This window comes from Theropithecus gelada, chromosome 12, assembly GCF_003255815.1.
Source record: "Theropithecus gelada isolate Dixy chromosome 12, Tgel_1.0, whole genome shotgun sequence".
Taxonomy (NCBI): domain Eukaryota; kingdom Metazoa; phylum Chordata; class Mammalia; order Primates; family Cercopithecidae; genus Theropithecus; species Theropithecus gelada.
In genome coordinates, this window is record NC_037680.1 from 106,419,658 (window position 1) to 106,437,181 (window position 17,524).

The 17,524-nt window shown below is 38.9% G+C and overlaps 1 protein-coding gene across 23 annotated transcripts in view; it reads right to left on the reverse strand.

Annotated features, from left to right (window-relative positions):
• Positions 1 to 4,079: 4,079 nt before the first annotated feature.
• The window catches only part of TRIP12 (thyroid hormone receptor interactor 12), a 155,050-nt gene continuing 141,605 nt past the window's right edge, over positions 4,080 to 17,524 (reverse strand). For 19 of the 23 annotated variants that reach the window (XM_025403999.1, XM_025403997.1, XM_025403995.1 and 16 more), the window contains 5 exons: positions 14,432 to 14,596; positions 11,464 to 11,577; positions 9,139 to 9,233; positions 8,527 to 8,630; positions 7,129 to 7,666 (listed from right to left, as the gene is read on the reverse strand). In XM_025403999.1, the coding sequence (XP_025259784.1) occupies positions 7,470 to 7,666; positions 8,527 to 8,630; positions 9,139 to 9,233; positions 11,464 to 11,577; positions 14,432 to 14,596 (675 nt within the window). In that variant the 3' untranslated portion in view covers positions 7,129 to 7,469. Of the gene's footprint in view, positions 7,667 to 8,526; positions 8,631 to 9,138; positions 9,234 to 11,463; positions 11,578 to 14,431; positions 14,597 to 17,524 lie in introns of all 23 variants that reach the window. The other 4 variants (XM_025404001.1, XM_025404000.1, XM_025403991.1 and 1 more) reach the window with 1 other exon arrangement.

Sequence of the window (17,524 nt, forward strand, 5' to 3'; positions counted from 1 at the left end):
AAGTGAACTATTTACCAAAAACTAGCACCATGTCAACAGGACATTTTGGCGAAGAACAAAGTGTCACCTATGATTACAGGCCTAGTTTAGACTGCTCTTGGTGGTGCTGGTGATGTTAGGAGGTAGGTTTTCATACTCAGTGTAATTCTGTTCATTACCCCCAGCTTTCCTCTGGATTTTTCCAAATCCACATAATACTTAACTGTATACATAGTTGTTTCAGTTTCATTTTCCTTTCTACCTGGATTCTAAAGTCCTAAAGTAAAAGAGCACGGATTATGCAAACAACCTGACCGACAAAGAGGAAAGAACGCAACAGTACAGAAATGCTCATTCATCCCTTCAGTGACTATGTGAGTCTATGCCAGGCAGTATGCCAGGCGCGAGATTTAAGAAAAACAACCTGATACCATGGCATCTGCTGCAGAGGATAAAATGGGAAGACTGAACACAGTACACTAAAATATTTGTAGTACACTTAGTTGACCATGAGATCCAAACAAAAATCTCCATGTAAAAGGAAAACAATAATTAACAAAAAGCATCTCTTTCTTAATTCATCCATTTCACGATGAATGTCAAGTTGATCAGTGGCTAAAGAGATTCCTCATCCTATCTGTCATAGTTTGAATGAATCCTCCAAAAGTTCATGTGTTGGAAACTTGGTTGCCATTGTGGTGATGTAAAGAGGTGAGGCCTTTTGGAGGCGATTGGGTCATAAGGGCTCCACCCTCATGAATAAATTAATGCCATTACATTGAGAGTGGGTTAGTTTTTGCGTGTTTGGCCCCTTTTTCCTCTGTCTTGCATGCTTGCTTGCCATGTGATGCCTTCCACCATGGGATGACTTCACCAGATGCCAGTGCCATGCTCCTGGACTTCCCAGCCTCCAGAACTGTGATCCGAATTCATCTTTATTTATAAATTACCCATTCTTTGGTATTCTGTCATAATGCCAGAAATTGGACTGAAACACCACTCCTGCCCACTCCCATGGGTGTTAAGTGGGGAGGGAAGATGGTATGTTGGAGAGGAAGACCACAGAACTTGCAGCTTTTTCTTTCTAAACATCAAAACACCATTGAATGCTCTGGGAGGAAATGGATTTCATATTCTCGCCATCCATTCAGAATGGTATCAGAAAAATGGGAGCAAATAAATCTATTACAACACAAAATTGTCCTTGGAGGAAAGAAAACTTACTTCGCCTAGTCTCTTAGCCTATAATAATTAAAGACCGACATTTAAAAAATTTAGTTCTAGAAAGCTGAAGAACCTGACTTGAATACTTACATTCTCATTAGAACTATTAAGCTTTTCTCAATGAATTTAGTTATTAAGCCTGTTTTTATTGATCAAAGGGGCAACTACAATGACATTTTTCTGAATTTAAAGTCCTTTTAAAATTAGTTCCAGTTTAAACAAGCAGAAGTTCTCATTTATGTAGGAGGCCAGAGTGGTAAGACAATGTCCTCCTAACCGAAGGAAGCTGGGGGAGAGGGATGTCCTGTGTGTGAGGAGAAGGACAGGACAGGATTGTGGCTTTTTCTGACTAAAATCGTCACTTTTACATTTCTCTTCTTATCCCTCTCTTGTGCCTACTTATACATTCTGCAAAGGTTTTTTTTTGTTACTAACTATAATTAATTTTGTTACTAACTATAATTTGTTACTAACTATAATTATTGGCTGAATATAAAATCTAAATGCTTTCCAAAAGCTGCAACACACAATTACTGTTTTCACTCAGTAGATAACACGTTGATATTTGGACTATCTGGGAGCATTAGGGGGCATTTTGAGTTGTCATAATGATTAGAAGGTGCTATTGACATTTAGAAGCTAAGGGCTTTGCTATAACCCTCTACCAGGAAGAATTGCATCAACCAAAATGCCTATGCCAAGAAATCCTGGGAGACATTTTAAAGAATCATAGAAGATTTTAAGAATATTACCATTAAAACATAAAGCTAGAGACTGGCTTCACAAAAACATAGAGAGTAAGGTCCAGTGGGGTTAGCTTCCCTTAGCGGGGAAGTGTGGAGCCAGGACTCCATCAGGCCTTCTGACTCTGTCTGGGGCTCTTTCTGCTCCACCAAGTTTGTTTTCACAAAGCCCTTGACACAGGTCTATACGAGTTACCATGATGCCAGGGACTCTGCCTGGATGCCAAGGGCTGCATGTTCTATTCTAAGTGACTTTGGAACACACTTTGGGAATAGGACTGACTAGGATGAATGAGTTTTAACAAATGTCCAAATTCCATCAAGAAACTGCAAGCTGAGCCCATTGGGTTTTCTTTACATTACTGTTAACTTTACAGATGATCATTTCAACTAACAGCGGCTGCCCCGTATAACTCTACAATTGCCCACGTTAACATTAACCAGTGTTTAGACCCCTTGCAATCTGCACTTGTGTCTTCTGCCCTAATATTCCTTAGTACAATCTTGATAATAAATTGTTAATAGTGTCCCTAATTAACATTTTGATGTATCATAGCCACATGGAAGATACCAAAGTCAATTCCTGAAACCTCAATTCCCAATGAGAGTGCAAGAATCCAGCATGTGTGCCTGGGCCTCAAAGCCACAATGGGACATTTGAGCTGGTTATAGGGCAGTTCTGGGACCTGGTTCCTTGCAATTTCTTGCATAGGAAGGACAGTGTTATTCCAGGCATCAGCATGACCCTTCTTCCTGCCCTTCTCATATAAAGTGAGAGGAGAAGCAACACAGGAAACCAACTAATCTTGAGGTTACTAACCTGGCTCAAAAAAAGAGGAAGGAATGACACGGGCTTCAGTAAGCATATGAGTTAGGAGAATTGTTCTCCAATGGCTGAATCTCTCCCCTCCCAAAATGTCTCCTGCTTTTGTATGCATTCGCCTCAAGAGTTTGAAGACATTGTGCTTTCTACCAGAACAGTGCCCCAACAACTGCCATGAAGATGGAAAACTTCATATACCCATTAACATGCCAACACTAATTCATACAATCACATCAACCAAAAGTGCAATGCTACCCAGCTCCAAACACAGAACTGGTTATCTAGACATCAGATTGGTTATAAACTTTGATGCCTGTCTTGTGGTGAGCTTGTATTTAGTAGTGCCTTTCATCTCTGATTTAGAAATTTTACAGACCAAGAGATTCACCAAAGGAAACGTGTTTTTCCCTCAGGCAGTTGTATCAAAACAATGTATGTGTGCGTGTATGTGTGCCTATACGTATGTGAGCTGTGTAACGGTACACATACCCTTAAAAATAAAACTAAGTTCTGTCATCACTCTTCTAACAAAAATCCGTCTTTCACTTTCCCAAATCAATTCTATTTTGCTTTTTCTGTTTCAGTGAAATAGACTGGACATTTGCTAAGGGCAGAAGAGCCAGTCATGAAAGACAAGCACAATGACTTCATAGCATTCCAACCAGTAGGCTCTATTGTCTGTGCACATTTTCAATGCCAAGGGCACTATTTTGCCAGCGCATAGGGATACCTTAACACAAATGCTCCACCAGTAAGCAGGTAGCCGGGCCACCTTTTTGAATGTATTTGTCTTCTACAGTGTTCTCCACTATCTGCCTCCAAAAAAAGCTAAGTTCCCTCACTGCATTACTCACCAAAATAGGAAGCTTTCCAAAAGTCACCCATGCAAGCACATACCACTTCTTAGAAGAACCCTCTAGTTGTGTATAATTTAATAAAACTGACCATGTAGGATAATGCTGTTTATTAAAAATATAGTCAGGGAGAAGGAAGTCAGTGCATTTATGCAATTTTACATACACATCTGTAGTTTGAGGTTCCATTATTCCAACAGTTCATATAAATCACTGTTTCAGATAAAAAGAAAAAAATGCTTTACACAGGAGATCAGCAATTGGTTATAGGTTTGGAAATATGAGTCGGCTTGTAGTAAAAATAAAACCACCTCTTCCATTATTAAAGAATGTCTCCTTTATGCGGAACAAGTCTTTAGCGTTAAGAACTTTTCCTTGCATAAGAATTGTTAACTTGAAGTTCTCGGAAAACAGCTAATCCTGTTTTCTCTATTTATAAATGCTATTTTGTCTGGGTTTTTTTGAGGTCACAAAGGAAGCGTCTTCAGTGATCTGTCACTACGTTTTCCTTTACCGTGTATGTCAACGACCGCAATGTCAAACCTAGGACTCATACAAAAGCATTTCGCAGAGAATCATAAATACAGAACACGACATGTCTGAACAATGTTCTCATTACAGCAGGGAAAACAAAATGGATCAAAAAACAAAGCCTAAAATAAATGAAGGCTTGATCATTTTGCTAGTAGAGAAATGAACAATAGCATCCAGAACCCTCCAAAAAGGATTTGGCATATGAATGCACTTGTATGAAAAACTTCATCACATTTTTTTTTTGGAATAGACTCCACTCCCATTTCCTGAGCACGCTCACTGACGGGAGTCCAGAGTACAGCCGCAGCACCTGCTAAGCCAGAAGGAAGACAGCAAACTTACAACTTACTCGCGACAGTCCTCAGTGTGGAAAATCAAGTTTTGGATCTAATTTCTTGGATACCGAAGTTGGTGCTCTGTCCCTTGGCCTTCTGTGTTAGGATGTATAGGATGCCCTAGGGAAGTCACTCCACAATAGGGAGTGGTCACATTCATTTGAAAGCACCACTCCTTTCCATGTTATGTACCTAACTCAAACCCAGTAAAGAGGGACTCCAAGCATAATTACTTTATTTATATCCTGCTAGTGAAAGAAAGTTCTGTCACTACAAATGCAGGGAACCAGAGACAAGCATGAGAAGAGAAAAATCTGCATTTCTTATAATGAGTGGCTGTGTGAAAGGTTTCTGCTGGGTTTGGCTAAGGCATCTAAAACTCCATGTCCACTCCCAATTAGCCTACCTAGAACTTACAGTTCAGTCTTCTGGGGGCATAGGAAGAGGGGATTACATTTAGCTACCTCTTCCTTCTTAAAGTAGAATAGTTAAAAAGAAGTTCTCGTGTATAAAGCAGATCAAATCAGTAACTGTCTAAATGACAATGCAAATTCGGTGTTAGCTATGACTAACATCTGACTGACTCCATCTCAGCAAGAACTAAAGGACAACAAAATCTCAGCTGCTATCCAACTAAGTGTTTAAAGTATACTAAGAAATTAGTGTTTGTTGATAGGATTACCAAGCAAATAAATTTAAGGCATAACTGGAGTTATAGCAAATGAAGTATATACTTTTTCCCTCTGATGCAATAAGGCCTCTGCCAAGAGAGATTGCTTTAAGAGTTTTCTTGCCCCAAATTAGCCAAAGGTCCCGTGTATTGGTGGAGGAGGAATAAGCTAAAGGCTGAGGCTTTTAAACAGATTAACTACAGACTCTGAAACACTCAAGACTTTAGAGTTTGAGTCAAAATCATCATATATACTTATTAGAAGCTGGAATCGATGAGGCCAAATTTGCCAGGGCCACAACATGGATAAAACGTCAAGTACAGATGAAACATTATTTTGTTTACACATGTCTAAATTTTAACAGAACCCTTAAAAAATCAGGAACAAAATGCTATGTTCACACAAAAATCCTTGTGCTTAGTTTGCAGGAAAGTATCAGAACAGCTGAAAACAAATGGTTTCAGTCTTTAACTTCACTTGATGAAGCTGCTCAGCAACTGTGCTGTTAGTGGTGAAACTGCAGGAACAATTCCGTTCTTGGATTTCAGGGAAAAGCCATTCACTCGTCAGTCTCTGCAGAGACAGGCAGAGACTCCTCTGCCCCCAACTCCTCTGACAGTTCCCTTCCACTTAATGGGGTCACTACCCAAGTGAACTCTCAGGAGGGGATGTTTCCATATAAGGCCATATAAGTGTAAATTGACACAGCAATCTATGTCAAACAAGCCACTGAGTTTCTTTTGGGTGGTGGGATAGGGAAAAGGGCCTATGTCAATGAAATAAGACTTACAGAACAGTCAAAGAAAATTGATTTCTCAAAGTTCAATAAAAAAAACCCAAAAAACAAAAAACTAGCTCATCTCTTATTTTAAAGGAGATGAATTATGGAAAATTCCTTCAAATTTATGCCACAGGCTTAATTTTGGACCTTAGGAGGGAATCTCCTCCCATTTTCTCTTCACATTTTAGGTTCTTCAAGTTGTTATTATAAATTGTTTGAATAGCAAAATCAGCCATGACGCGAATCATGGAGACACGCTGATTTCCTTGCATTGAAATACATCTATACAATTGAAAGTTATGCATACAGCACAAAACTATAAACAAAAAGGTGAAGCAAACTTTCTTTATTTTCAGGTAAAAACATTAACCTGATGGATTATTGCAGATTTGAGAAATCAGCACATAAAACGACTGGACAGCATTGCTTACAGGTGCTTTTATCTGCGTCGAGACAAAGGCTGAACTGTTTTGTCCCAAGTCAGCACTGGGAGAAGGGGAAGAGGAGCGTGGAATAAAGAAGACTATGAACGAAAACGTAAAACAAAAACAAAGGGAAAATTTTTTTTTTTTTTTTTTTTACTCCAACAGTGAAGGAAAACTGCTTAGTCTGTTTAAAAATTTTACATTAATTTAAAATGCTCTGGCCACAGAATAATAAATACCGGCCAGCCCAAGCTGTAGACTTCTTCACCTTCATAAAAGAAACAAATGAGCTCTCCCTGTCTCACTCCAGAGGCCGTTGCTGCTGGAATTGCCATGGAAACAGTCCTAGTGTGTCACCTGGCAAAAAGCCAGTAATACCCTAAACTATATTCAAACTAAACTATAAGAAAAGTCTACCTAGTTACAAAAGCTGAATTATATTCAATATATTTCCATCCAACGAATTTTAAATTAGATCTGAACTGGACAGAACATGGGACAATGAACCAGTGGGTCGCGAGCCCATGGGTAATGAAAATTGGAGAACTGTGAGTTGTATACAAAAACAACTGTGAGCTGCACAGACAATAATGAATCAGGGAGAGAAAATGAGAGGAAAGTGAAAAGCACATAGAGCTAGTCTACTAAACTATATTTGTCAAATACATGTGAGCTTAAATTTCTGTACTTATGTACAAGAGTTGTCTTTGGAGGAAACAGAACTGCAGACTTGGCTAGATGGATACACACAGCCCAGAATTAAACTGCACAGCGACATTTATTGTTCCAGCCTGGAAAAACATCCCTTTTTTAAATTTCACACAGCAAAGCATGTTAAAAACTTCACTCATCAAATAAATGATAATTTAAACAAGAACTTGCTAAAGAAACCTCATCACAACAACGTTTTAGGGCCTGATCACTTTAAGTCCATGGGGCCATTAATGAATATCAACCAAATGTCTCTTTATAATCTGCAAGCCGTTTTTCCTACAACAAGAAGGCGTAACATGTTTCCTTGACTCAGGTGATACATTAGAAAAGAAATCATGATTTGTTTCTTTTGCTGTAACAGGCAGACACTGCATTTCTTGTTGTGATCAGGAAAGATGGAACGACTGCTGCCCTTCTCTTGCTGCTATCAACAGTTTTTCACGCATTATCTCAATGCTTGAATAGTCCGGCAACTTCAGATAGTTCACACAAGTCATTACAGAGGGCAAGAAGTCATCTGGGTTTTCTGTTGATTCAAATGTCTTTCGGACAATTGTCAAAGGTGGATTCAAACTCCGGAATCCTGATTAAGAGAAAAAGAAAGACAAGGAACTTAAGTTTTTAAAAAACGTCAACTATCAGAAAACATTCCACCGCTCTGCTGTACAATATTATACACAAGGCATTCTTTCTTGCTTGGCAATTACACATTCAATATACAGTAAGTGCAAGGAACCTGCTTTATCATTTAAAAAACCGCTATGTAACATGGAGGCAACAGTTCTTTATGCCTTCTGATTTTTAAAATGGAATACCCACAGTGGTTCATGGCTGTAATCTCAGCACTCTGGGAGGCCGAGCTGAGTCAATCGCTTGAGAGTTTCAGACCAGCCTGGGCAACATGGAGAAACCCTATCTCAACAAAAACACAAAAATTAGCCAGGCATGGTGCTGTGTTGTGCCTGTAGTCCCAGCTAGACAGGAGGCTGAGGCAGGAGGATCTCGCTTGAGCCCAGGAGGCAGAGGTTGCAGTGAGCCAAGATCATGCCACTGCACTCCAGCCTGGGCGACAGAGTGAGATCCTGTCTCAAAAAACAAAACAAATCAAAAACAATAGAATACCAATTTAACTTATATTAGGATTCAATCTGAAAAACCAGATTTTAGAATCCATTCTCATCTAAGTCAACTAAGAGTTTAGAATGTACAAATGGCCTGGAATTTTATCTAACCAGCATCACACATGTATTAGTAATCCCACTTCAATTTAAGACAAACCCCACGAATTTCCCTGCTAGTGGTCTCAACGTACTCTAATGATATTGGAATAACTAAGAGGCACTGCAAGTGAGATAAAGAATCTCTTGCTGATGGTCCTGAAGTTTCACACTCACAAACCCACCCATAGGTAGAATAAATGCTAAACATCAACATCGTACCCACCTCCAACAGGCAATCTTGGGCTACCAGTCACAAACTGGAGAAATAACCTCTGCTGCTCATTATCAAAACTACTGAGAATCTCAAACAAAAACTTCACAGCCCGACTATAACAGAAATAAATATACCACAATTATTTCATCAGGTTAGAGTTTTAATCACATTGCATTGCATCACATGACGTCAAAATCAGATAGATTAGCACTTTTAAATTACACATGTATTTCCATTACAATGTACTCAATCAAATTTGTTTCTGTTATGACTAGAATTCAAATGGAATGATTACAGTTGTAATAAGTAAGACCTGATCTGGTACTGTACAGATATTTCTGCTTCACTATGTGTAATAATGGGGAACAGGATTAAATCTGTCTTCCCCAACCCCTAGTATTTTCACAGAAATACTTGAGAAAGAAACCCTTGGGTCTTAATTTCCTATCTTGAGAGAAGTAAGGCCAAAACAGAAGCAAGCATCCATTAATACGCAGACACATTTTAAAATGAACCACTCCAATTTTTGTTGTTTACACGTGTGCATGTGTGCATACACACACACCCCCCTCTCCACATTCTTCAGAATGAATAGAAAACCCGGCAGAGCCCAGTACTTACCTGTCATGAGTGTAACCGTGATCAGGCCTGCAGCATTCCATCAGTGTCTTTGCATCCCAAGTGTCTGCTTTACTGCCACAAAGGAGCTGATCCAGCTGTGAGTTCAAATAAGGGTAAAGAGAATTAGGAAAGAAACATTTGCTTACCTGAGTGAAAATAAAGGTCTATGTGTACCACACAAGAGTATCAGTCTCAGTACTAAAACTTTCTGCTTGGGACCTCTTTCTAAAAAAAAATTTAGAGATTCCACTTCCTTTTTAGCTGTACACTATTAAGCACCCTGCCCATCTGTAGGGACTTGGTTCTGGAGAAACCCTTCCTCTCAAACCAAAAATACCTGATGACCCTTGATTTCAGTTTTCCTTTCGTCTCATTACTTTAGGTGCTTTAAATGGATAATCTGCTTCTAATCAGGGAGATTTTATAAATCCTGGCTTTCAGAAACACAAAAGTATACAGTAACAGATGCCAAGGGAGAGAACATTGAGCTGGAGAAAGAAGTGGGATAAGCAAGCTGAACTAGGACACAGCAAATGGGTAGGTCTTTACACTTCGTAGAGAGGCATGTCTACGCCATATGGTTGGTTGTATGGGGACCAACCTAGATATTATAGAGTGCATATTAGAAAGCAATATATGCTTTCATGTCCTTAGAAAATCTAACATTGGTTTCAAATTAAAACCATGCCTTTCCTCTGGTTAACTGCTGATTTGTAGAAGACTGCATACTTCGAGAAAATCCAATTTGAGGCCAATGAAATTTAATATCTATTATATACTGCTCACTGTTTGCTCCTATATGTTTAAAGACAAAGCCTTGCTCTGTTGCCCAGGCTGGAGTATAGTGGCCTAATCACAGCTCACTACTGTCATGATCTCCTGGGCTCAAGTGATCCTCCAACCTCAGCCTTCCAAGTAGCTGAGACTACAGGTGCATACCACCATGCCCAGCTAATAATTTTTATTTTTATTTTAGACGAGGTCTCACTATGTTGCCCAGGCTAATCTTAAATTTCTGAGCTCAAGTGATCTTCCCACCTCCATCTCCCAATTGTGCCCAGCCTATTTAATTTCCATTACTCTGACAGGGGTTATTCCAATTTTACAGATAAACAGTCCTATCAGATACAGTAACTTGGATAAGGTTATACAGCAAGTGGTGAGGACCATGACTCTATTCCAGGTGACAAGCAGTGCCTACAAGTATCAGGCACACTACATGCTTAAAAAAAGTAGTAAATCAAAGTAGACACAAATATAACTGAGATTAAGATATTAAGTTAATCAAAAATTTACAGATTCAGTCAGTAGTGGACGTATACTCTAAAACTAGTATTCAAACAGTAAATAAAAAGATTTCAAAACGGAGGGAAACTGGACACATTCTAGAGCCTTTCTGTATCTCACGACCAGTGAGCACTTCTTTTGAGATTTGGCACTTCAGATAAAGATGGTAATATGGTTTGGCTGTGCCCATACCCCAAATCTCATCTTGACTGGTAACTCCCACAATTCCCACCTGCTGTGGGAATGACCCGGTGGGAGGTAACTGAATCATGGGGGGCGGGTCTTTCCCAGGCTATTCTCATAATAGTGAATATGTCTCATGAGATCTGATGGTTTTAAAAGGGAGTTTCCCCACACAAGCACTTGTCCTGTCTGCTGCCACGTAAGATGTGCCTTTCACCTTCCACCACGATTGTGAGGCCTCCCCAGCCACGTGGAACTCTAAGTCTAATAAATTTCTTTCTTTTGTAAATTGCCCAATCTCGGGTACGTCTTCATCAGCAGCATGAAAACCGACTAATACAGATGGCTAGAGAAAACCAAGCACATAAATCCATTTCTTCCATTCTCAGAAGTATTCTCTGTATTTGGCAATTAGATAATTTGTAATAGTTTCTTAAAACTTCAAGGACTAACTTTGTGAAACAATGTCTCATCGAATCGAAGTTTCATTAAGGAATAAAGTAAAGGCCCCTCCATGTCTCTTGGCTTCCACAGCAGTACAGAAACATGCAGAACATGCCACACACCACACAAGTCCCCATTCTCCACTGAATGGCACTGAGGGTCTAGGCTGACAAAGATGCTATGCTTACTCTGTCACGCGTGGAACCCGCTCCTCCAATCTAAGAGAGGACACCTACTTAACATTCTTACTTGCTCAGGAATTCTTTCTTTCCTTGTCTTTCCCAAACCATCACATGCTATCAAACACCCATTTTGTTGTTTTTGTGCAACAATACGGTCTTTGACTAGGCAGCACAGAAACATTCCACTAAAATTATAGGTATGACCATTTTTTAGACATAAGCTACTCACTTCCTCCGGGTAGAAGTACTGAAGATGACTGAGTGGGAAGACTGATTCAAATCCATCTCTGAACGAATCAAATTGCCTAGCAACGCCTTCATTTAGTGCCCAGAATATAACCAGCTGCAAAAAGAAAGTTTTCAAAGAACTGTGACAAAATTTCAAATCTCTTTATTATTTAATATGTGGCAAAGTACAGTGAAACACCCTTCTGGATCACTTAATAAAGAATAAACAAGTTATTAAGTCTTTAAAATATCTGCTAGAAAACTACATGAGTAAAACCTCAGGTTGACATCTAATGTGGGGCTCTTACCAATAACAAAACGTAAAAAAATGCCATGTGCATTTATATTTAGTATGTTTAAAAAATCTACTTATGTTAAACCCATGCCATAGAGTTATATTACCTCACTAGATGGGAATCAAATGAGAACTTCCCAAGAGGATAAAATGAATTAAAGGTAATGTTTGAAGAATCACAATTACCCACTATGAAGGGTTTTTAATTTTTAATGTAAAATGTTTAGTTGTAAATCCTGGGAAGTTCTTAGACCCAACCTGTCTGCAGTGTGTGCTTCCTATTAGAAGTAGGCAAAGCCTGGAAATGAAGTCACACACAATTGGAGGGTAAGAAAAAGCAACTCTTACTGGTCCAACAATCTAAATGTTAACTCATTATTTGCTAGGAAGATGGAAGAATAGCTTTCACAAAGTCAGAAGAAACACGATGAGAAGACAGTCCCACTGACTATTAAAAAGGAATTACTTATGAATCACACAACTGTTAAGTAACAGGGGATTTTGGTTGTTATTATTATTTCTTTTGAGACAGAGTCTCGCTTTGTCGCCCAGGCTGGAGTGCAGTGGCATGATCTCAGCTCACTGCAACCTCCGCCTCCCCGGTTCAAGCAATTCTCCTGCCTCAGCCTCCCGAGTAGATGGGACTACAGGTGTGCACCACCATGCCTGGCTAATTTTTGTATTTTTAGTAGAGACGGGGTTTCACCATGTTTGTCAGGCTGGTCTTGAACTCCTGACCTCGTGATCCACCCGCCTCAGCCTCCCAAAGTGCTGAGATTACAGGCATGAGCCACTGCGCCCGGCCAGTTATTATTTAACCTATAATCTCTCTCTCTCTTTTAAAGCTGATGAAGAAACTGGAGATGAAATTTTTCAGAGGCTCCATCTAAAGTCCCACAGCAAGTTAGTGGAAAGGTCAGTTCAAGGGGTAGGTGGCCATTCTGACCTAAATCCAATGCCCTTTCCACCCAATGTCAGGAATAAACCAAAACAAATTTGTCAAACATTGGTAATAAGGATCTATATATAGTTGTAATTTAAAATACAATTTGTGTTCAATATAAAATTACTTTTCCTGAATTTAGCAAATATAGTCAAGCATCACAAATTAATATATACATGCTTTTTTTTTTTTTTTTTTTGAGACGAAGTCTCACTCTGTTGCCCAAACTGGAGTGTAGTGGCGCAAGAGTGGCTCACTGGAACCTCCACCTCCTGGGTTCAAGCGATTCTCCTGCCTCCGCCTCCTCAGTAGCTGGGACTACAGGTGTGCACCACCACACCTGGCTAATTTTTGTATTTTTAGTAGAGATGGGGTTTCACTATGTTGGCCAGGCTGGTCTTGAACTCCTGACCTCGTGATCTGCCCACCTAGGCCACCCAAAGTGCTGGGATTACAGGCATGAGCCACTGTGTCCAGCCATATATATATTTAGTGCGTTTTAAAAATCTATTTATGTGAAACCTATGCCATAGAGTTATATATTGCCTCACTAGATGGGAATCAAATGAGCATTTCCAAAGAGGATAAAATATTATTGAGAATTAAAGGTAATGTTTGAAGAATCACAATTAGCCACTATTAAGGGTTTTTAACTTTTTTTTTTTCTTTTTTTGAGATGGAGTCTTGCTCTGTCGCCCAGGTTGGAGTGCAGTGGTGTGATCTTCACTCACTGCAAGCTCCGCCTCCTGGGTTCATGCCATTCTCCTGCCTCAGCCTCCCAAGTAGCTGGGACTACAGGCGCCTGCCACCACACCCGGCTCATTTTTTGTATTTTTAGTAGAGATGGGGTTTCACTGTGTTAGCCAGGATGGTCTTGATCTCCTGACCTCGTAATCCGCCCACCTCGGCCTTCCAAAGTGCTGGGATTACAGGCATGAGCCACTGCGCCCGGCCAGGTTTTTAATTTTTAATGTAAAATGTTCTAAATCCTGTGAAGTTCTTAGAACCCAACCTGTCTACATATATATATATGTATTTTTAAGAGAAAGGGTCTCGCTCTGTCGCCCAGGCTGGCGTGCAGTGGTGCAACCTTGACTCACTGTAACTTTGAACTCCAGGGCTCAAGCGCCCTCCCACCTCAGCCTCCCAAGTGGCTGGGACTACAGGCTCGTGTCACCACACCCAGCTAATTTTTGCATTTTTTGGTAGAGATGAGGCCCCCACTTTGTTGCCCAGGCTGGTCTTGAACTTCTGGCCTCTACTAATCCTCCTCCTGCCTCTGCCTCCCAAAGTGCTGGATTACAGGTGTGAGCCATTGCACCTCACCCATAAGTCAGTAATTTGAAAGGTGTCACCAAACATAAAAGTGTGCACTGCACATGCCTGGAGTAAACTCTGTCAAGGTAGCTGCCTTGATGGAAATGCAAAAACGCAATTTAGTAAGAACACAAATGATCTCTCTTTTCACTAATTTTTTAAACTAGGAAAATGTGGTGTAATTAGATAGCATTCAAGCATGAGGAGAAATAATTCAAGGTTATATAAGACAAGAAATATCTGATATGTGCACTTAAGAGCAAAGAGCTCTTGAGTCAAGCAGCCTTCATGCACTGGTCCCGGGGATGCGGAAGGTCTCAAGCCATAGCGTGGGCAGCCAGAAGCAAGGTACAATCAGGCAAAGTCCTCTGTCTTCACAACTGGCCTACCCCCCAAAGACGCACAATTACATACTCTTAGATACTCCTCTAAATTGTGGATAGTGACTGGTATATCCTTCCCTCCTTTCTTCAGTTCGATATTGGGAAACCCTGGCAGAGTGAAATCCAGTCCTAGATCTTCAACTGAGCAGCCATTCATAGTCAGGGTTTCTAATGCATACTGTAGACTCTCTTTGGTCTAAAAAACACAAATGGGGGAGAAATGGTATCAAGCAAAATTAACTCACAGTTTTTTGTTTAAAAAAATAAAAGATATCCTAATAAAGCTGATGGTTTCCTTTAACTCTTAGCTTCTTTATTTTTTTCCTGGTCATAATCTACATATGAACGAGTCACTGAGATCACAAAGGAAGTAAGTATAAGAAAAGAGGGCTGAAGTCCTTCTTCATTATGGGATGCTGCTGCTCAATTTAAGCATATGCAAATCAAATTTCACAGTAAGTGCATAATAGGTTGCATATTAGTTAATTTTAAGAACGTGGACCCTAGAACTAGACAAACTTTTCATTAATTCTAGGCTAATCTTGAATCCAAAACTGTATAAGTATACAGCAAATACTGATAATACAGTTGGGAAATTGTAAATATAAAAAACGTACTATCTAGTGATAGTGATTAACTTTCTCCCCCTGCAAAGCTCGAGTCTACAGAATGAAGCCTGCAGAGGCTTCATTCAACTACTTCAGGTCTCTGATGCATAACAAGTTTGTATCCATGCAGCAACACTGTGATTAAAAGAAAAAAAAAAAGTTCCAAGAAATCCCTAAGAAAAAGGCAAGCAATACTTTATAAGACAAATGTTAAAAAATCTTTATTACTCACTTTTTAAAAATGTGTAAGATTATAAAAGGCCTAGGTAAATTTTTTTTAAACTTAAGGATCAAAAACCAACATACCAAAATGTAAATTCCATCTAAAAATGAAGACATCAAGTTAGGAGAAAGAAGACAAATGGCTTTCCAAACTGGAAATGCCTCCGTGTACGAAATTCCTATAGGCTAACAATTAAGGTACAGAAAATTAAGTCATTTAAACTAGAAATGGTTAGAATGTTCTGATTAATTAATTAGTCATTTTTTAAAGAGCAAACTAAATGCTGTTTAGGATTCTAAATAATTCAGAATACCAAGGAGGCAGCAGATTATTGAAAGTAAATGGTCACAAAATTATGTCCATTTTTGCTTCTCTGCAAAAACCCACTTTTAAGCCTCTCTCCATTTTAGGTGCCATTTGAAGTCCTCCAAAGGGAGGCATTTTATTTTACATTTGAGGTATTCTTCAGCAGAAAGATTAAAAAAACAAAAAAAAAACAAAAAAAGTTCTCCATTTTCATGTTCCCCCACTGGTAAGTTCTCAAAACTATCCTCATACTCCCTGTCACAGATTAAGGTGATTACTATTACACTATTGGAAAGTCTTCTCTCATAGCTACCAAGGAAATTGGTAAATTTATTTGTAAAGATGTGCATTACAAGGTGTTGTTATTAGACAGGAATCTAGAATTTACAATGTCCTAGAGATGTTTAAAGGGAATTTACATTAGTTTCTCTAGATTTTACATAGTAAGTCGAGAAACTAATGTAAATTCCCTTTAAATATCTCTAGGACATTATAAATTCTAGCACATTTTCCGTATCTCTAGAGACTTTAAGCTACCAAGTAGAATCCGAGCCAGGACAACTTGCCCCATCTCTATACTTTATTAAAGAAACAGGATGTGGTTTTTCAGAATGTCACCGTTTCTCATGCTCTTGTTCACAGTGGGTTATGATGTCAATTTCTGGAGTGTGGATTCTGTGCCATTCATTTTCTATTTTTAAACTGACAACATCAGGAATAATAAAGGATAGAACAAATCTCAAAAACAAACAAACAAACAAACAAAAACTACTGACAAGACAACTGTGGCGGCGTACTGCATTTGAGACAAGCATATATAATAGAGCTTGCATGGTGTGGAAGCATGCAGACAGCCTGGGTTTGAGCTCCTGCTCTGTGTTCTCTAGGTGTGTCAGTGACCTTAGGCAGGTTGCTCAACCTGTCTGCCCTGGTTTGCTCACCAGTAAAATAGAGATAACAATACCCCAATCTCACATGGTAGTTGCTGGGATTAAATAAATTAACATATATATGGTACCTAAAACAGAGTCTCCTGTTTTACTTGCTTTTTTGTTCTTCCTTTTTTTGTTTTGCCATTATTTACCTAAGAGATAATCCTAAACAACATTGTAATAGTTTAAAACTTACCAAGTTGTTAAGTGAAAACCAAAATGGTTCTAAAAATTCTAAAATGACAAATTTTGTACAGAAAAGTGGACTTAGCCTCTTTGAATACCAATTTCTCTTAATAGACTTACTTTTCGAAACAGCACCACATAATTACAAATTAATACGGGGGATAAAGTGAATCTCCTTACAAACCTTCTAATGAAAAGGCACTCTAAAATCTTATCCCTCTATTGTAAGATCCTCTCCACCTCATCAGGAGAGGTGACACTCTCCCTCACTACAGAATCTCAATGTGCTATTCTTACTTATTTATAAAATGAGGGTTGATTTAATATTGGTCCAAGTTACCAGTTCAAACAGAAGCTTTCTGGGTCTGTGCCACAAAAAAAATAGAACCTTGTTTTCTTCTAATACCAGATACGGAACCATTATTAATCTCAGATTAAGTAATTTATCTATTGTTAATTATATACATTAAAATTACACAGTAATGATACGAAATTCAAGGTTATCTATGAGATGTCACAGAGAAACCTCAACATGTATTACCAAGGAATAGTTGTTGGCACTCACAGTGACCTTTAAAAAATATCTTCCTGAGATCTCTTGAAACAACACTGTTCCTAAATTAAGGTACCTTTCTTGAAAATAAATCTGTTCTGAGAATAGTTTTACTGATTCAAATGCTTACTAAAAGATGATATAATATCTGCCCAGATACATCAGAGTTCTTATTTATGGTCTGATTTAGAATTGTATTTTATTTGCTAATCAAGATGTTTATAACCTGCTCTGAGTATAGGTCATGTGACCCACTGTGAAATCGTATGTCTTAGTTAGTATAATAAAAGAATTAAAATCTCCTAAAATAAAACAT